Below are 17,703 nucleotides of genomic sequence, written 5' to 3'. Positions count from 1 at the left end.
AGAATGTATTTTTGAAATTGAACTGACTAAACTCCTTTAAAAATGCAGTTTGATATCAGTATTTAATACTATGCATATTATCATTTGTTTCCCTGAGTTAAAATAACATTAGCACCCCCTATCGTAACAAGAAATTACTGCACGGAGGACGTCCTCCCTTTGGCTCCCATTGAAATCAATGGAATCTGTCTCTGATACTGGCGGTTCTTGGGGCTCATTGACTTACATTGCCCAGGGGAGGAAAGACCTCCCTAGCGTCTGAGTCTGCGCCAACATCGCTTAACCAATAAACAACGGATTTGGCGTTGGAGGGAGGGGATTCGACATTAATACCGAAAGAAGTTTCCCTCTTCAACCATTCTGCAGAAGGATATTATCGATAACATGTCACCCTTAAAGATTGTTGTAGAAAGATTGCAAATAAAGAGGACGTGCAATGGAGAACGAAGATATTGTTCATGTTTTATTGAACAAACCGTTTCATTCATTGAGCTACAGAGAGAAGGTTAGTATCAAAACAACAGGGAAACCTGTTCCAAAAATCCATGTCACTAAACGTAAAACCGCTGCCGTATAATGCTAACTGGTAGGCGAAATACTTATAGCTCACTGGTACCATAAAAAAACAATCGGCTGTACTGTTTTGTTTAAATCGTTCATACGCCTATTGTTAGTCTGACTGTTCACGTTCAGCTGAAATTCTGAATGGAAATTGTTAATGAATGTTTCAGAACGCGATGTGTTTCGTAATTAGCCTACTTGTAATTTGGGCATTGGCCTCATACTAGGCTACTTTGAGTGATAGCTGTAATAATCTGTCATAATCTGATGTTAATGTTAATAGTTCTGAAATAATGTTCTCTTACTTGTTGCCTTTGTTACTTGTTGTTTAATATTGTGGAAAGGATGTTAGTGAATGATTCAGAGCATGATGCATTTTAAATGGCATCACTTTTGGTCTTGTTTTTTTAAACAATTTCAGCTGAAAATAAAATTAGTCAAATAATAACCTTAATAGCTTTAGTAATTAAGGGGTAAAATAGGCCAAATGGTAGGCCCAACATTTAGAATTTAGTTTTTCAAATCAAGAGTAGGCCTGATTTGACTTATTGGCTTTGCATCCTTTCATCTGGCCTTGTCTAGTCCAAAGACATGCTGCCCACCAGCTTTTTAAGTACAATGGTGCCACACTGGTGGCTTTGTATCAATTGTATCCCTGCCTGCTATTTTGTAGTACTGTAGGCCACAAAAACACCCTGAAACAACTTGTATCTCACATACTTATGCCACCAACGGAATAAGCAGGCCAATGGCAACCAGGCGCACAGTTCTTCCTCCCTCACTTTAAAAACCACCAGCCGCCACTGGTGTACACGTATGTGTGTGTATTAGTGGGGGTGTACATGACTCTGTGTTTGAGTATATGTGTGTGTGTGTGCACACGTATGTTTGTATTAGTGGGGGTGTGTATGACTCTGTGTGAGTATATGTGTGTGTGTGTGTGTGTGTGTGTACACGTATGTGTGTATTAGTGGGGGTGTACATGACTCTGTGTTTGAGTATATGTGTGTGTGTGTGTGCACACGTATGTGTGTATTAGTGGGGGTGTCAGAGTGTAGAGGTAATGTAAACCATTGCATGCTGCACTTGCAGTGACGCCTTTTCAGGAAGACATCACCACCTTGGCAGCAGATAAGGGAGCCGGCATCAGTCGACCCAGAAAGAGGCTTTTCTGTCTGTCTGCCTGCCTGGCTGCCTGTCTGCCTGCCTGCCTGCCTGCTCGCTCCCTTGTCTGTCTGCCTACCTGCCTGCCTGCCTGCCTGCCTGCTCGCTCCCTTGCCTGCCTGCCTGCCTGCCTGCCTGCTCGGTCCCTTGCCTGCTTGCTTGCCTGCCTGCCGTTGAGCGTTGCTCCTCTCCCTAGGAGCGATAAGCACAGGAGCGCCTCGGAGAGGTGCCGTGGTGACCCGTGGTGATCACAAACACCCTCAGCACTCCGTCGCCGCAGGTGGGAGTGTGTGTGGGGGGAATGTGAAGTGCACCCATCCCCAGCTCCCTTAGGGTAATTACACAGCTCTCACTTTGCTCCGCTGAAAGGCTTTTGAAGTCAAGACGACGGCCGCCTGTGAGATTTCAAAAGGGATTTTGTTGTGCCGGCTTTTCAAGGGAGACAGGGCAAGAAAAGGAGCGAGAAAGACAGAGAGAGGGGGAGAGAGAGAGGGAGAGAGAGAGAGAGAGAGAGGATGTGTGAAAGAAAGTGAAACTGAATTCAATGGAGGGACAAGCGGAAGAGAAGCGGCAACAACAGTTGAGAGAAGCGCAGAGCCAGTGGCGAAAGCCAAGTATGAAAAAGAAAACAAACCAAAAAAGACAACAGGAGTGACAGCGAGACGCCTGAAGTGTAGCAGCGCGTGAAAAGCTGCTCGAGGAAAGGGTTAAGCCCTGTGTGTCTGGCCCCCTGCTCCCCTGTGCGGCTGGGGTGAGGAGCAATGCAAGGGCCTGCCTCAGTCTACCTCGGTGTGCCTCAGTGTGTTTAGCCTGGTAGATTGATATGAGGAGAGGAGAGGTGAGCTAGAGCGTGCAGGAGGCCAAGCGGCAACACACACTCATCGACCACCAGACGCAGATGAGCCCTGACAGACATGTCGCCCATAGCAACCAGTGAGGGAGAGAGAGAGAGAAAGAGAGAAAGAAAGAGAGAGAGAGAGAGAGGGAGAGAGAGAGTGATAGAGCGAGACTGATAGAGAGAAATAGATAGATAGAGAGAGAGAGAGGGAGAGAGAGACTGATAGAGAGAGGGTGAGAGAGACTGACAGAGAGAGAGAGAGAGAGAGAGAGAGAGAGAGAGAGAGAGGTTAATAGAGAGGATGGCAAAGAGGCATGCTCTAAATGTAAAGGTCACTTTCAAGCGCAGCGGCAGGGGAAGGCTGTGGGTAATCCTCCCCAACTGATGAGCAGCATATGCAGCCTCTTCAGAGGATGACAGGTGCACCTGCCAGGGATGGGGCATTGAGTTATGGAGTTAGATTTGTTTAAAAAATAACTGCAAATGCACAGAGGGTGATCTACAAATATGCCTTGAGTTGCACACGTGTTTTGCAATCCACAAATACAAATTTCCGATTTGTAACTTGTGTATTGGTTTTTGCAAATATATAAATGTGTATTTGTAAATATATCATTTTACATTTGTTTAACAAAAAGCCATTTGTGAAACTGAAAATTCAGTTTGTGAAAAAAAAAGCCATTTGTGAAACTGAAAATTCAGTTTGTGAATCGTGTCTCAGCATTTGTGGATCATCAATCACACGTTCGCATTTTTGAGACATTCTTTCCACAAATCCACAAACTCGTGAGCTTGTGATTCACGAGCACCATCCAGCAGATAGCGCTGTTGTTCACTGATATATCTTTAGCTCGACTTAAGTGGGCCTTCATTTCTGCGGGAAAACCTTCGAAACCATGTATGGCCGGACAAGAAGAGCAGCCACCTTCCTTTGTGAGTACAAAGAATTTTCCAACAAATTTTCCTTGTCCTTTATTAAGATACATCTAGTATCATTATTAATCAATCAATCTTACATATTTCAGTAGAGGTGGTGTCTAGATAACGTTAAATCTACTATTATGTTGTGCTTCGAGACCAACATTTGAATCGGGGTCGGGAACCTTTTTTGCCTGGAGAGCCACTTTTACCATTTATTTATTTTTTTTATCTCAGAAGAGCCACAAAAAGACAGTTACAAGAAAAAGTTTGGATATTTTATTCAACAGAGTTTTTTATTCAACTTTTATTCAACAGAGTTTTTTAAATACATTTTCTACTAGTTCTAAAAGGTATTGTACTAACTTGAAATGTAAATGGCAATGGGAAATGACAGAAGTTAACAACGTTACACCCTAACAACGACATGAAGTTAACAACGTTGACAACACAACACTCGAAATTGAACATTAGGCCTACTACCAGAGATTAATGCGACTTATTCAGTGAGGTGAAGCTTCATGCAAGCATTGAGGCTTTCGTTGTTTAAACGCGAGCGCAGGTTCGTCTTTATATTTTTCATATGTGAGAAAGATTTCTCGCATGCATAAGTGGAACTGAACATGGGTAACACAGCAATACTAACATATTGCAATGTGCGATATGTAATGGGCAGTTAATTCCAAGTTTTCAGAAGCAGTTCGTCTTGAGATGGAAGCTTTCCCATGTCAGTCCACTTGTGTTTGCTCGCAAGCTGTGCTCGCTGATGTGCGATTCCTTCCAGCTGATCGTTCAGTGATTTGAACTTGCCCACACGAGGTCAGGTCGGCAACCTCTATTTCGAATTTGCCGATAGAAACACCAGGGATGCACAATACTTTTTTTCCTTTTCGATATTTTTCTCTAGCCTATCAACTTTAACAATGGAATTTTTCTCATTGACGGAAATGTAGGGAAATCTGTGATTTTGTTAGATATTGGCATGGCAACCAGCCGCGAATGTAACAATATTTTGCAGGCTATGGTTACGGAGTCAAGTGAGGTGGAAAGTTAAATTAAATAACTCAGATAGACCAACGTATTTGCCACGAAGCCTTGTCATTTTAATATAACTAGTATTGACTGTTATTTAAGCCTTCTACTAGGCTAGGCTGATCCCTTGATTACACGTTTTTTTTCCTCCGTATTTTTCTCCAACCCATTACGTCCGAGAGCCCCGGCCGTCAGCAAAAGAGCCAGTGGTGGCTCGCGAGCCATAGGTTCCCGACCCATGCGCTAACGCTTGGGTGTGACACATAGGAGTGACAGAGTAACTAACCGTTCAAAGTAGCCCACTTCAGCTCCAATAGCAAAATCTATTTTCAGGGTTTTCATGGACGCGTACTTACTGTTAATATTTCATGAACGTAGCGGAAACCTGTTAGCTCACGTTAGATAGTATTTGGTTGATATGCTTTGATCATTTGGTGGGAATGCTTTAACTTTCCTAGCTTGCTAGATATCCTAGCTAACATAGAGTTGCTGGTGAACCTTAGTTAACCATCTCAATTACATTGCAATAACTGCCTTTTATTGATACAAAGAAGGAGGTTTATTTGTCACATACATAGAAATACTAACATAAAGCATGCAGTGAAATTTCGTTTGGTGTTAAGCTTTTTCTGTGCAAGTGTGAAAAAAGAAAGATCAATAAATATTTTTCATAAATAGTAAGAGGGAATATAAAGTGAAGTGTGTGTAGTCCATGTGCAAGTGTGAAAGAAAGTGTAATTGCAGTTTATAAAGTAATTTGTGTTCAGGATACAGAATGCTTGAGGAAAGTAGCTCGTCCTCATTCTCTCTGTTCTGATCTTGTAGCAACTGAGACGTTTGCCTGACCTCAGTATTGTGAAAAGTCCCAGGTCAGGATTTTAGGAGTCCTTTACAATACTTTGGGGCCTGGTACATAGTCTTCTCTTGTAGGTCTCCTGCAGAATAGGGAGAGATGCTCTGATGGTGCGGTACTGCAGTTACAGCCTTTACAGTTCCCATACCAAGTGATGATGCTGTCAGGACACTATTCACAGCTTCCTCAGCTGACGTACGAAGTACAGTCTTTGCCTTGATTTATTCAGTGTGTGCCGGGTGTTCAGTTTTCACAGTCCATGTTAGATCGTCAGTAAGGTGCATTCCCAGGTATGTCAAACTTGATCTAAATGACTTAACATAAACATGACATTATCGTATATTTGCCTCATTGTTCTTCTTGGACGCGGCAATGTATACAGCACTATTTAGAATCAATTGAGTCCACTTTTGAGGATGTTCGGATGTTTTCCTCTCTATCGGTAATGTTGAATCTAACCACGGGCGCCGCAACCTTTCCATTCTGTTGACAAAAAGCAGCTACCTCATTGGTGTAGATTACTTGATCACTTGTCGAACCGTGCCACCATTCGCGACCAAGATCCTATTACGCTCTGAAGAAACTAGTTCTGAATAAAATAAAGCAGATCGTAGTATTGACTGAATATTCAGCGATGAACTTTTTTTTGGTATGTTAGCACGACTCGTTCTTTTTTATGAGCTAAAGATTGTGTAGATGCCAGACAGTGGAGCGGGTTGAAACCAAAACAGGGTTCACCTTATGGCCTAAAAGGCGAGGTAAAGATACATCAGTGAACAACAGCGCCATCTGCTGGATGGTGCTTGTGAATCAAGAGCTCACAAGTTTGTGGAGGTGTGTGGATTTGCGGAACGAATGTCTCAAAAATACTAACGTGTGATTGTTGATCCACAAATGCTGAGTCACGATTCACAAACAGAATTTTCAGTTTCACAAATGGCTTTTTTTTTCACAAACTGAATGTTCAGTTTCACAAATGGCTTTTTGTTTTACAAATGTAACATGATATATTTACAAATACACATATATTTGCAAAAACCAATACACAAGTAACAAATCGGAAATTTGTATTTGTGGATTGCAAAACACGTGTGCAACTCAAGGCATATTTGTAGATCACCCTCTGTGCATTTGCAGTTATTTTTGAGACAAAACTCCATATTGAGTCATGTATAAACACGCACACACACACGCACACAAAAACCTGTGTGCTGTTCTAGGGTTGAGAGCCTGAAGCCAACAGGGAAATCAAGGAGCGAGGAGTCCTTCTTTCAACATGGCCGCTAAGGCGAACACCTGAAGGGGTGCTTCAGGCTAGAAGCAGCTTTTCAAATACAGCCGCTGATTCTCTTCCCCTTTCCCGAGCTCTTTGGAGCACAGGGATAGACATGTTGGATGGAAAGCTTTTCCCGATACACAGATTCTGTTCCCCTTTCCATCCTTGCTCGTTGTATCTATTTCTTGAGCTCTATCACCCACATTGGTTCCAATTGACCACATACGACAGCAACATTACATGCAAAGCCCTACTGTAGTTTGAACAGTACACCGACCCTCTGTGTCAACACAAATGACCAGAATGGAGTTCAACAAAAAGAAAGAAAAAGAGCACCATAGATTGTGCTCTTATTGTCAGTGTAATTGAGTGGGACGGGCTCTGTTTGGTTCTATGGTGCCTGAGATGACAGGCCTTGTGATGATGACGGGCGGGTGTGGAGCTGTCTCTTTAAAAGCACTCACACACTTTCAAGAAGCTGTCTCCATTTCATGCAGGCAGAGTGACACGCCACAGATGAATAGAGGGACGGTGCGTAGACAGAAAAACAGAGGAGAGAACGACAAGAGTCGCCTCGCGCCCGCAAAGAGGACAATCAGCACGGGGAAATGAAGAATGGGCACACAGCGAAAGAGGGGACAGGAGGGGGAGGGGAAAAAAAGAGAATGAGAAAGTATTGAGGGGGAGGAAGACCGGAAAGGTAAGTTAAGGTAAGGTGAGGCGGTCAATGGAGAGGCAAGGAGAGAGAGTGCATTAGAGTGAAAGGGATTGAGAGAAATGGGTGGCTAGAAGGGGAGGGAGAAAAAATACTAGAGGGTTAAAAAAATATGGCACCTGCAAAGGAAGAAAAAGGGAGTGTTTGAGAGAGGGACAGAGAGTGAGAGAGAGAGAGAGAGAAAAAGAGAGAGAGAGAGAGAGAAAGAGAGAGGCAGAGCGAATTCAGGCCTATAGAAAGCGTCTCTAATGGGGGGGTGGGGGCTTCATGCTCTGGGGAGAAAACGGAGGGCTACTCAGACTGTTTCTGACTGCTGATGAAAGCCTCAGACTGATTGCACCACAGAATACATAATATTTCATATACAGTACATTATGTATAATACATCCCCACTGCCAGGAACTGCAGCCTCCAAAGCTCCCACTCCCTCGATGTAGATGAGAGGCTGAGGGGGGGGTACTGACGAGTTGGCTGACTCCCTGCCTGAGAGGGGACAAATCACCCAAAATGGGGAACTGGCCATCTATCACAATGAAAGTCCTTTACTCCCAGTTATGGCTTTTATAGTGCCATAGCCTTTGACACATTACAAGGCTCTGGAAAGTGAATAAAGAAGACAGGGCTCTAGTAAGCAAGTGCAGTGAAAAATATGCCTTCTTGCAATTTTACACACATATATCCACATAAAAAAAATATTCAATATGTTGCTATGAATAGAAGCTGGACTGGACACAGTCCAGAGAAGAAATAGCCAAGGCCAGTAGGATTGTGGGTAATGCTGAATGCTGAAGTCTTTAAACCAGCTGCTGGATCTCCTCACTCGGTTCGGTTACTGGTGGGTAAGAGCTCCTCACTTGGTTCTGTAACTGGTGGGTAAGATCTCCTCACTTGGTTCTGTTACTGGTGGGTAAGATCTCCTCACTTGGTTCTGTTACTGGTGGGTAAGATCTCCTCACTTGGTTCTGTAACTGGTGGGTAAGATCTCCTCACTTGGTTCTGTTACTGGTGGGTAAGATCTCCTGACTTGGTTCTGTTACTGGTGGGTAAGATCTCCTGACTCGGTTCTGTAACTGGTGGGTAAGATCTCCTCACTTGGTTCTGTAACTGGTGGGAAAGGGTCCTGTACTGTGCCATAGGAACCTGCTGGATCTCCTCACTTGGTTCTGTTACTGGTGGGGATTGGTCCAGCTTTACTACCAAACTGAAAGGAACTGATCGGCATGAGGTCAAATTCATTAAAGAAGACATACATAAACGAAAAAATATATATTTTGTCAGGATATAGTAAACTGAAAGTCCTATCCTGAGTAGTTTAGTTTGATGCAACACCATTCAGACCATCAGTGCCAGAGCAGGGGTGGGACGCAGAGTTGCCCCGTCTGACAGCTTGCATGAAAAGGTTCTTTTGTGATGGAAGACTGTGTGTGATGTCAAGCTGAGGAGCTGATGAAAACTACCACCGTCTACAGACTGCGTTTGAAAAGTGCTGTTATGAGAGCGTATTTTGAATTCTCTAAACGTGTGGTTTAAAAGTTAGTTTGGTTTACTGACAACAAAGCGTCTTTCAAAATAAAAAAATATATACATCCCAAGGAGCTCAAAACATAGAAAATAGGAGAAATATGATTTGAAAGAAAATTCAATTGAAAAGCCTGTGTCTCCATCTGATATTCTCCAGAGAGTACACTGCATACAGAATCTGGCCGATGTGAGAGCTGCAAACGAGTTCTGGCACCCAGCTGGCCATCCCAGTGCTGGACTACGGTATCTGTATGCAACTCTACGAACTGGCACTGGAGGCACAGCCCCGATCGGTAGATCAAAAAGCCGCATAGAGGATTGATTGATTTATTTAGGCCTCGGAAGTCACATTGAGGATTAAGATCCTCATTTTCAATGGTGCCGAGGGTACAACAGGAGTTAATACATTGGAAAGAAAAAAAGAAAATAAATATAAAATAAATATGCATATAAAATAAATACAGTAAAATACAATGGTTGGGTCAAGAGGATGATTTAAGGGTAACTAGTAATCTGTAACCTTTTACATTTCAAAAGTCCCAACCCTCCGTATCGATCGCATCAGGAGAAGCTTGAGTCATGCACATACACAAATACACAGCCAGAGGCTTCTCTTGATGTGCGGATGTGTGCATGTCCCCGTCTTGGTTTACCGTGGTTTACCTACATTTCCCTCGGGATTAATAAAGTATCCATCTATCTATCTATCATGGTTGTTTGCTACGTTCTTACCCCAGTAGCCAAGCCCCTGATTGGCTCTGTGTTTTAAGTTTGTTTGAACTCTCCCGTCATCTTACTCAAGCATAGGGTAAAGACAGATATAGAGACAGCGATATAGAGAGGGCAATTCAAGGGATCCCCACACCAGTTCCTGGTTAATCCCTGTGCATGCTGGGTACCCAAGGACAAGTGCCCTCTCAGGTAATGATCTGCCCCCTCTGACCTCTGCAGAGGACAGGCCAGAGGGTGGGGGGTGTTGGGGGTGACGGAGATGGGCAGCAGAAGATATGATTCCCCACCGTGAGCGAGTGAACACCCCCCACTAGCCCCATCCTTCTTGCAGGGTGGCATATTTTACATGCCAGAGTGCTCCATCTCTGCAGAGGTCACTGCTCCAATTACAGTCTGGGCCTCACCTCCTCTTCCTCTCCTGTCTGTTCCCCCTCTTCCTGCTCTTTAACTCTCCCTCCTTTCTCTTCTCGTCTCTCTCTCCCTGATGAGGTGTGAATGCTGATAAGCTGCTCTTTGGCACGGTTAAGAGAGAGAGAGAGAGCGAGAGAGAGAGAGAGAGAGAGAAAGAAAGACAGACCATGGAAGAAGGACAGTAGGGGGTGGGGTGGCTGGTTGAGAAAGAGGGAAATGGAATCAGTGAAAGTGACAGAAAGAAAGGGATAGAGGGGGGGGGAGAGGGAAAGGGGGAGTGAAAAGCACAGATGAAAATAGGGAGATTTTCCTCTCACTGTGTACCGAATCCAATCATCTTTTCAGTCACTTGATCCTGATGTGAATGGCAGCTGGCTTTTCACAGCTCTGTGTGTGTTTGTGTGTGTGTGTGTGTGTGTGTGTGTGTGTGTGTGTGTGTGTGTGTGTTTGTGTGGTCCTAACATGGTCCTCCTGGCCAAGGAGTTTATAGCCTGTCACAATCATAAAGTCCAGTCAATAGACAACTTTTAGAGGTTCCTTGGCCCTCCAGAATAATTTAGAGAGAGAGACAGAGAGAGAAAGAAAGAGAGAGAGAGAGAGAGAGAAAGAGAGAGGGAGACGGAGAGAGAATGAAAAGAGAAAGGGAGGGAGAGAGAATGAAAAGAGAAAGGGATTCCTTGATGCCTCCTACTCACACAGCATTTTAGGTCAGGCAGGCCCAGTCAATACTGTGGTTTAAAATGCATGAGAGAAGAGAGGAATGCTTATCCAAACATAACTGCTAACTGGAATGCAAGATGACAGCTAGAGAGGGGGGTCGGGGGGTTGGACTAAACCACTAGTGGAGGGGGGGGGTTGGGGGGGTCTGACTAAAGCGCAAGTGGAGAGATGGCGGGGGCTTACTGGGATTGGGCGGGAACATGGTGCAACTCTTGCAGTGTATGATCTCCTTGACGACGGGCATATCCTGGGACATGGGTGGAGGCACGATGTCCAAGCCAGGCATCATAGGGTTCATGGGAGCGATGCCCGCCATCATGCCCAGGCTCGGGTCGAAGTCTGCAGGAGGGCACCAAAGAGACAAAAACAAACACACACACAGGAGAAAATGAGACATTAGCTTAACGCACAACAAACAAACAAACAAACAAACAAACAAGCACAACAAACACACGATGCAGCCTCAGTGTGGGAGTGCTCCTTTTCGGTTGTGGATACAGATAGAAGCACTATTTGTTTTGTTTTTTTACCCTCCCTCTCTATCTCCCATAGTACTGATTAAACGTACTGAACAAACAAACGAACAAATAACAAAACAAAGTAACTGAATAGACTTTTGAAACAATCCGGGGGCGGTGACCTCTACTGAGGCTCAGTTCCAGCTACTTCCGCTGGCCGCTGGGAGTTTAAACACAACTAAAGACAACACACACACACACACACACACACACACACACACAGACACACACACACACACACACACACAGACACACACACACAGACACACACACACAGACACACACACACAGACACACACACACAGACACACACACACAGACACACACACACACACACACACACACTCAAAGGCTGTTTTGCAGTTTAAAAATAAAATAATGAAAAAAGACTCCTTTAGTCCTGTGGCTTGAGAATGCAGAGGCTTTTATTTACAAGTATTGATTTGGACTGCAGCTGTATTCCTGCGCTGAGCCTTTTTGAAATGGTAATATCATCGCTCCCTCCACACCCGCCCCCAACCACTACCACCATCACCACCCCCACCACCGGCTCTGCTGCCATCAGTCGCATCTGTACCTGTGCAAAACGGAGGAAACTGGAGAGCCTGTCTGCCTGCAGTCGGCTCTGTGAGTGTCCTTAACAATGAAACGCACAAACTAAAAAAAGGACGAGGATTAAAGGAAGACTTATTTTGGGTCATCTTAAGATGGTAACAGTAAGATCACCCTGACTTTGACACTGCAGAGAGAGAGAGAGAGAGAGCCAGAGGGATGGATGAAGCAGCATTTGGCTTAACCCATTTAAGCCGGGAAAGCATTACCTCTGTTCTACCATTAAAGCCGGGAGCGCTGTTGCGTCATTCTACCTTTAAGGACGGGAAAGCGTTTATGTCATTTTCCGGTATAAGGTTTTTTTTTGCCCAAATTGTCAGCCTCTGGGCCAATGAAATGCATCAGAATAGACACGTGATAGTGCCCCAAATGTTTTGCCATTATTAGCTTTTTAAAAAAAAATCGTTGGCTTTCTCGCTTTGCTAAGTAACGTCTCCTCCACGACAGCCAGGATTATAGCCAAGGAGTTAGCTCAAAGTAAATTAGGCAAGGAGTGAGTTGTGAGTACTGGTAGTTCCAGAATATGGTTATCTGTAGTTGTTAACGATTGTTACTTGCTTAAATGTAGGTTTACTTGAGGTAAATGAAAGGGAATATGGTATCATAGAGGGCTATATTAACACTAAGCTCATCTGTATCTCAGTGATAGTATCCAAATGAGCATAAAAATATCACTGGTATGTAAAAACTACATGGACAACAAAATAGTATAATTGTTGATCAAAATCTTATTCCCTTCTGCTCATAATACAACAACTCAGAGGTTGACACTGTCAGGTCCATTCTCCATCCATAGTGTCCAAATGAGCATAAAATATCCCTGGTATGTAAAAACTACACGGACAACAAAATAGATGTTAATCGTATTCCCTTCTGCTCATAATAAAACAAGTAAACAACTCAAAACTTAAAACTTTCCCTTTAGGAATTATATACTTATAATTATATAGTTATATACTTTATTTCACTTTTTTATATACTTTGTCATATAGCCTATTTAATTTTTTTTTACTGTTTTGTGCTGATCCTGCACTTTTACATATTTTTTTTACTTTCGAGAAGGTGTACGTAAATATTGTAAATATTTGTAAATAAAAATTCTAATTCCCATGAAAGCCACAAGTGTAAGCTCTCAAATACGTTTTGAATTGTGTTCCTATCTGTTACAGGGGCTGATAAATCAGTAATGTAGTAGGCATTGACACAATTGCTGAATTTCTAGAAAAACTTCAGGTTTTAGGGGAGGTTTCTGAAATCGCCCATAGGTTTTACAGGCATTTTTTCCAGGCGCTTTAGGCCTAAATGGGTTAATGGGGTTTTTTTGATGGGGGGGGGGGAATTATGGGGGAATGGGGGAAATTATGAGCTAGGTAAAAGGAAACATCTCTGCAACAATATGGGAATTAATGCGGTGGCTTGTTCATACGGAAAACAGGTATGTAAACGCAATCATATGGATAATTTGTAGGACGACGCACACCGAAGTAGAATTTAGTGCGATGCACTGTTCTAAATCTAGCTACAGACAGACGTGAATTACATTGAAAAATGTAATGTTTTTAATTGATGTAGCCTAGAGGTGTATTTGGCTAAATGATGGTTGGGATTGTTAAAATTGTCGATTTTTGGCCAGATAGATTGCCTACTTCTTGCAAAGGCAAACCTTTGTCTGGAATACAGGCAGCTCATGAGTATGGTTGTCTTTGGAACAGAATGTGTACAAAATTTAAAATTCTTTGGTGTCGGTTAGTTTTATTGTCTGAAACGTACTGGAATGTACCTTGCGAAAACTTGGGGTAGTGAACCGAAATCTCCAGTATGGCAGTTGAAATAATCGCACAGACATTTAATCTGTGTGCCAGTTGCATGTTAGCTCCTGCCAGCATGTATGCTAATAGCTTAGCTTAGGCTAGCTAGCTGCTTATATTATTTTACTATGGGGCTAGGCTAGTTGCTTCGCATATTGTAGCAATGGTGTTCGCGAATGAGTTGTTGATCAAGCTGTCTTGTATACTTCCACTTGCTTTTTACATTTCCATGGCTGTGTGTTGTGTTAACCCTGTCTCTTACTGTCTGTGTAAGAGGAGGTTGAAACTCTCAGCCTAGCTAGTCATTTATTTATTTTGATGCCACCACGGTGTTACAGAAATAAAGTCTCTTGTCCTAGAGTGTGTGACGTCACAATGGCTCAAGATTCCCCCATGTTAGTCTATGAGAGAAAAAGGTAATGAAAAAGAGGAATAAAAAAGGAGTGGCAAGGAGAACCGCCACGAAAAGATATAGCAGGTTGCACCGGATCGGGCCGGACGTTTCGGTGTTTGAACGGCGTCTGTACCTCGAACGAGCGAGGCCTGATTCGATGCAAGAAAAACGGGCGGAATAAAGAAAATATATGAAGAACAATAGTGTGCTTCCCTTCGGGCAAGCACACTAATAAACCATTATTTTCTTAGGGGTGCTTTGGGGGTGATATGGCTTATCCAGGGGGAGCTGTAGCACCCCCTAGCCCCCCCCTGGCGCCGCCCCTGAACTGGGGATGCAGGGCTTGAGGTTTCTCGCCCTACTTTGGTCAGACTCTCTCCTGCTGTGACCATAGTGTGTGTCAGCATGCCTTGCCAAAGTGGCTGAGCCATGCCAAATTTTGCAAAAAAAAATTTGTATGTTGGTCTTACAACTTTTAATTGTAAGTTGACAAGGTCAGAACTGCACGAAATCGGAGGTGTGGGATCATTATGACACCTTCTGACTGCACGTTAAGTTTCGTGGAATTCCGTTCACGGCGGGGAATGCAATAAATTGATTTATATGTTTATACACCAACTGGCCTGTAGGTGGCGCGACACAGTTTCCTTAATATCCCGAGAACCGTAGGCCCTTGGAGGGCCAAATTGTTCTTGTATGTTTGTGTCAAGGGGCCATGTCAACCCATACCATAACCAGTCATTACATGTATAGCGCCACCTAGTAAAAAATGAAAAAGCAAAAATGAGGTGTTTTAATCGAATATATGTCAAAGTGCTCAAAAAATTACCAAATTTGCCAGGGACATCAATCCTGTAACCGTCCATCTTCGGTAGAGTTTTTGTGCATGGATGGAGCAAAATGGCTCTGTAGCGCCCCCTAGAACATTGCAAAAAAACCTGCGCATTGGGGTTATTTTGGCGTAGCTTGACGGAATTCGGTACACGTCTTCATCATTAGATTAGACGCACCAAAAAGTCTCTCGGTGCCATGGTGGCAGTTCCACAGGAAGTCGGCCATTTTGAGTGGAAGATGCGTTTTGACGGCGTTTGCACACCTCGCATCTGATCGAACTCCTCCGACAGCTTTAATGATAACGCCTTGAAATGTGGTCCGGCTACTCTTCAGCCATGGGCGACTAAAAGTTATATTGGATTTTTTCATTAGTCGAAAGGTGTGGGCGTTGCAGACCCTCAAACTTTGCCAACTTGTTAGTGCTTGCCACAAAACACAAAGTCTCTTATAACTCAATCGCATGTATGTCAAAGTGCTCTAAAAATTACCAAATTTGCCAGGGACATCAAGCCTGTAACCGTCCATCTTCGGTAGAGTTTTTGTCCATGGATGGAGCAAAATGGCTCTGTAGCGCCCCCTAGAACATTGCAAAAAAACCTGTACATTGGGGTTATTTTGGCATAGCTTGACGGATTTCGGTACACGTCTTCATCATGCTTGGACGCACCAAAAAGTCTCCTGACGCCATGGTGGCAGGTCCACAGGAAGTCGGCCATTTTGAGTGGAAGATGCGTTTTGACAAAGTTTGCACACCTCGCATCTGATCAAACTCCTCCGACAGCTTTAATGATAACGCCTTGAAATGTGGTCCGGCTACTCTTCAGCCATGGGCGACTAAAAGTTATATTGGATTTTCTCATTAGTCGAAAGGTGTGGGCGTGGCAGACCCTCAAACTTTGCCAACTTGTTAGTGCTTGCCACAAAGTCTCTTATAACTGTTGCGTACATTGTTTGATCCAGAGACAATGTCTTAGGGTGGACGCTGGATCCGGCCCGAACGCGTACATATGCCTGACTGATATCACCTATAGCGCCACCTGTTGGTGGTTGGCAACTTCACTCTGTTTCCACACCTCGCATGTGATTGAACTCCTCCTACAGATTTAATGGACAGAGGAGGCTCTTCCATTGAGGAAACGGAGGAAGAACCTCCTCAAACTTTTTGAGAATATATTTTTGTAATTGAACTGACTAAACTCCTTTAAAAATGCAGTTTGATATCAGTATTTAATACTATGAATATTATAATTTGTTTCCCTGAGTTAAAATAACATTAGCACCCCCTATCGTAACAAGAAATTACTGCACGGAGGACGTCCTCCCCTTGGCTCCCATTGAGATCAATGGGATCTGTCTCTGATACTGGCGGCTCATGGGGCTCATTCACTTACATTTCCCAGGGGAGGAAAGACCTCCCTAGAGTCTGAGTCTGCGCCAATATCGCTTAACCAATAAAAACGGATTTGGCGTTGAAGGGAGGGGATTAGACATTAATACCGAACGAAGTTTCCCTCTTCAACCATTCTGCAGAAGGATATCGATAACACGTCACCCTTAAAGATTGTTGTAGAAAGATCGCAAATAAAGAGGTTGTGCAATAGAGAACGAAGATATTGTTCATGTTTTATTGAACAAACCGTTTCATTCATTGAGCTACAGAGAGAAGGTTAGTATCAAAACAACAGGGAAACCTGTTCCAAAACTCCAAGTCACTAAACCCAATGGTAAAACCGCTTCCGTTAATACTAAATGGTATGCAAAATACTTATAGCTCACTGGTACCATACAAAAACAATCGGCTGTACTGTTTTGTTTAAATCGTTCATACGCCTATTGTTAGTCTGACTGGTCACGTTCAGCTGACATTCTGAATGGAAATTGTTAATGAATGTTTCAGAACGCGATGTGTTTCGTATCTATTCTAATTAGCCTACTTGTCACTTGGGCATTGGCCTCAAACTTGGCTACTTTGAGTGATAGCTGTAATAATCTGGCATAATCTGAGCAGCAATTATAGGAAGTTTTTGTTTTTGCAATTTTAGAGAACAAAGGTAATTTACTCAGGGTTTGTTCTTTTTCCAGGTCAATTTGATAAATATAAGCTTAAAGCATCTGCTAAAGCAGACACATAGCCAAACATAAAAATATATTTCTGTTTAATAGAAAAAATGGTCAAAGTCAGTCCACCCCTAATACCTCGTTTCCACCGGGGCCGGCCCGGTGCCGGAGCCAGAGCCGGAGCCAGAGCCGGAGCCGGAGCCGGAGCTGGTTCCTTTCAGCACCGGCCTGCGTTTCCACCGCCGGAGCCAGTTCCAGCACCAACATTAAACGTCATGGAATGTTATGACATGCTCTTATGGTTACAGTTGTGAGTTATTCACGAGTGGTCTTCTTCCAGCAAGAAGGCAAATTCATTTTGATAAAAACTAATTATATTTAACTTTTTAATACCATGTAGTACCATACGACCTAAAGTTAAAGTTTTGTTTACTTGGCCACGGTTTTATTTTCTCACGTAGATCAGAAGAGTGGCAATGCAGTTCATGACCGGAGTTGACTAGCTACTACACTGATATACTAACCAGTTGCCATAACAACCTTAGCAGTATCTTACATTAGCTAGTGCTAGATAGCTAGCTACTAAACGAACTTGCTGAGTCAAGAGCTATTTTCTTATTCGTTTTCAAGTGGCACGTCTTCTACCGTACACACAATACAAAACCAGCACTACATCACGGTCTCAGTTAATGATGCAATTACGGGGTTTCTACGAGCAGGCAATGCAGCTCATGATGG

At 43.4% G+C, this 17,703-nt stretch overlaps 1 protein-coding gene across 1 annotated transcript in view; it reads right to left on the bottom strand.

Annotated features, from left to right (window-relative positions):
* The window catches only part of LOC308367161 (ecto-NOX disulfide-thiol exchanger 2-like), a 237,789-nt gene that overhangs the window by 93,048 nt on the left and 127,038 nt on the right, over positions 1-17,703 (bottom strand). The window contains exon 4 of the mRNA XM_080840976.1: positions 10,925-11,080. Within this exon, the coding sequence (XP_080697102.1) occupies positions 10,925-11,080 (156 nt within the window). The remainder of the gene's footprint in view (positions 1-10,924; positions 11,081-17,703) is intronic.

The sequence above is a fragment of the Sprattus sprattus genome, assembly GCF_963457725.1.
Source record: "Sprattus sprattus genome assembly, chromosome: 6".
Classification (NCBI taxonomy): Eukaryota; Metazoa; Chordata; class Actinopteri; order Clupeiformes; family Clupeidae; genus Sprattus; species Sprattus sprattus.
Note: the sequence above shows the minus strand (reverse complement) of the source record. Positions and strands in the feature narration are given on the sequence as shown.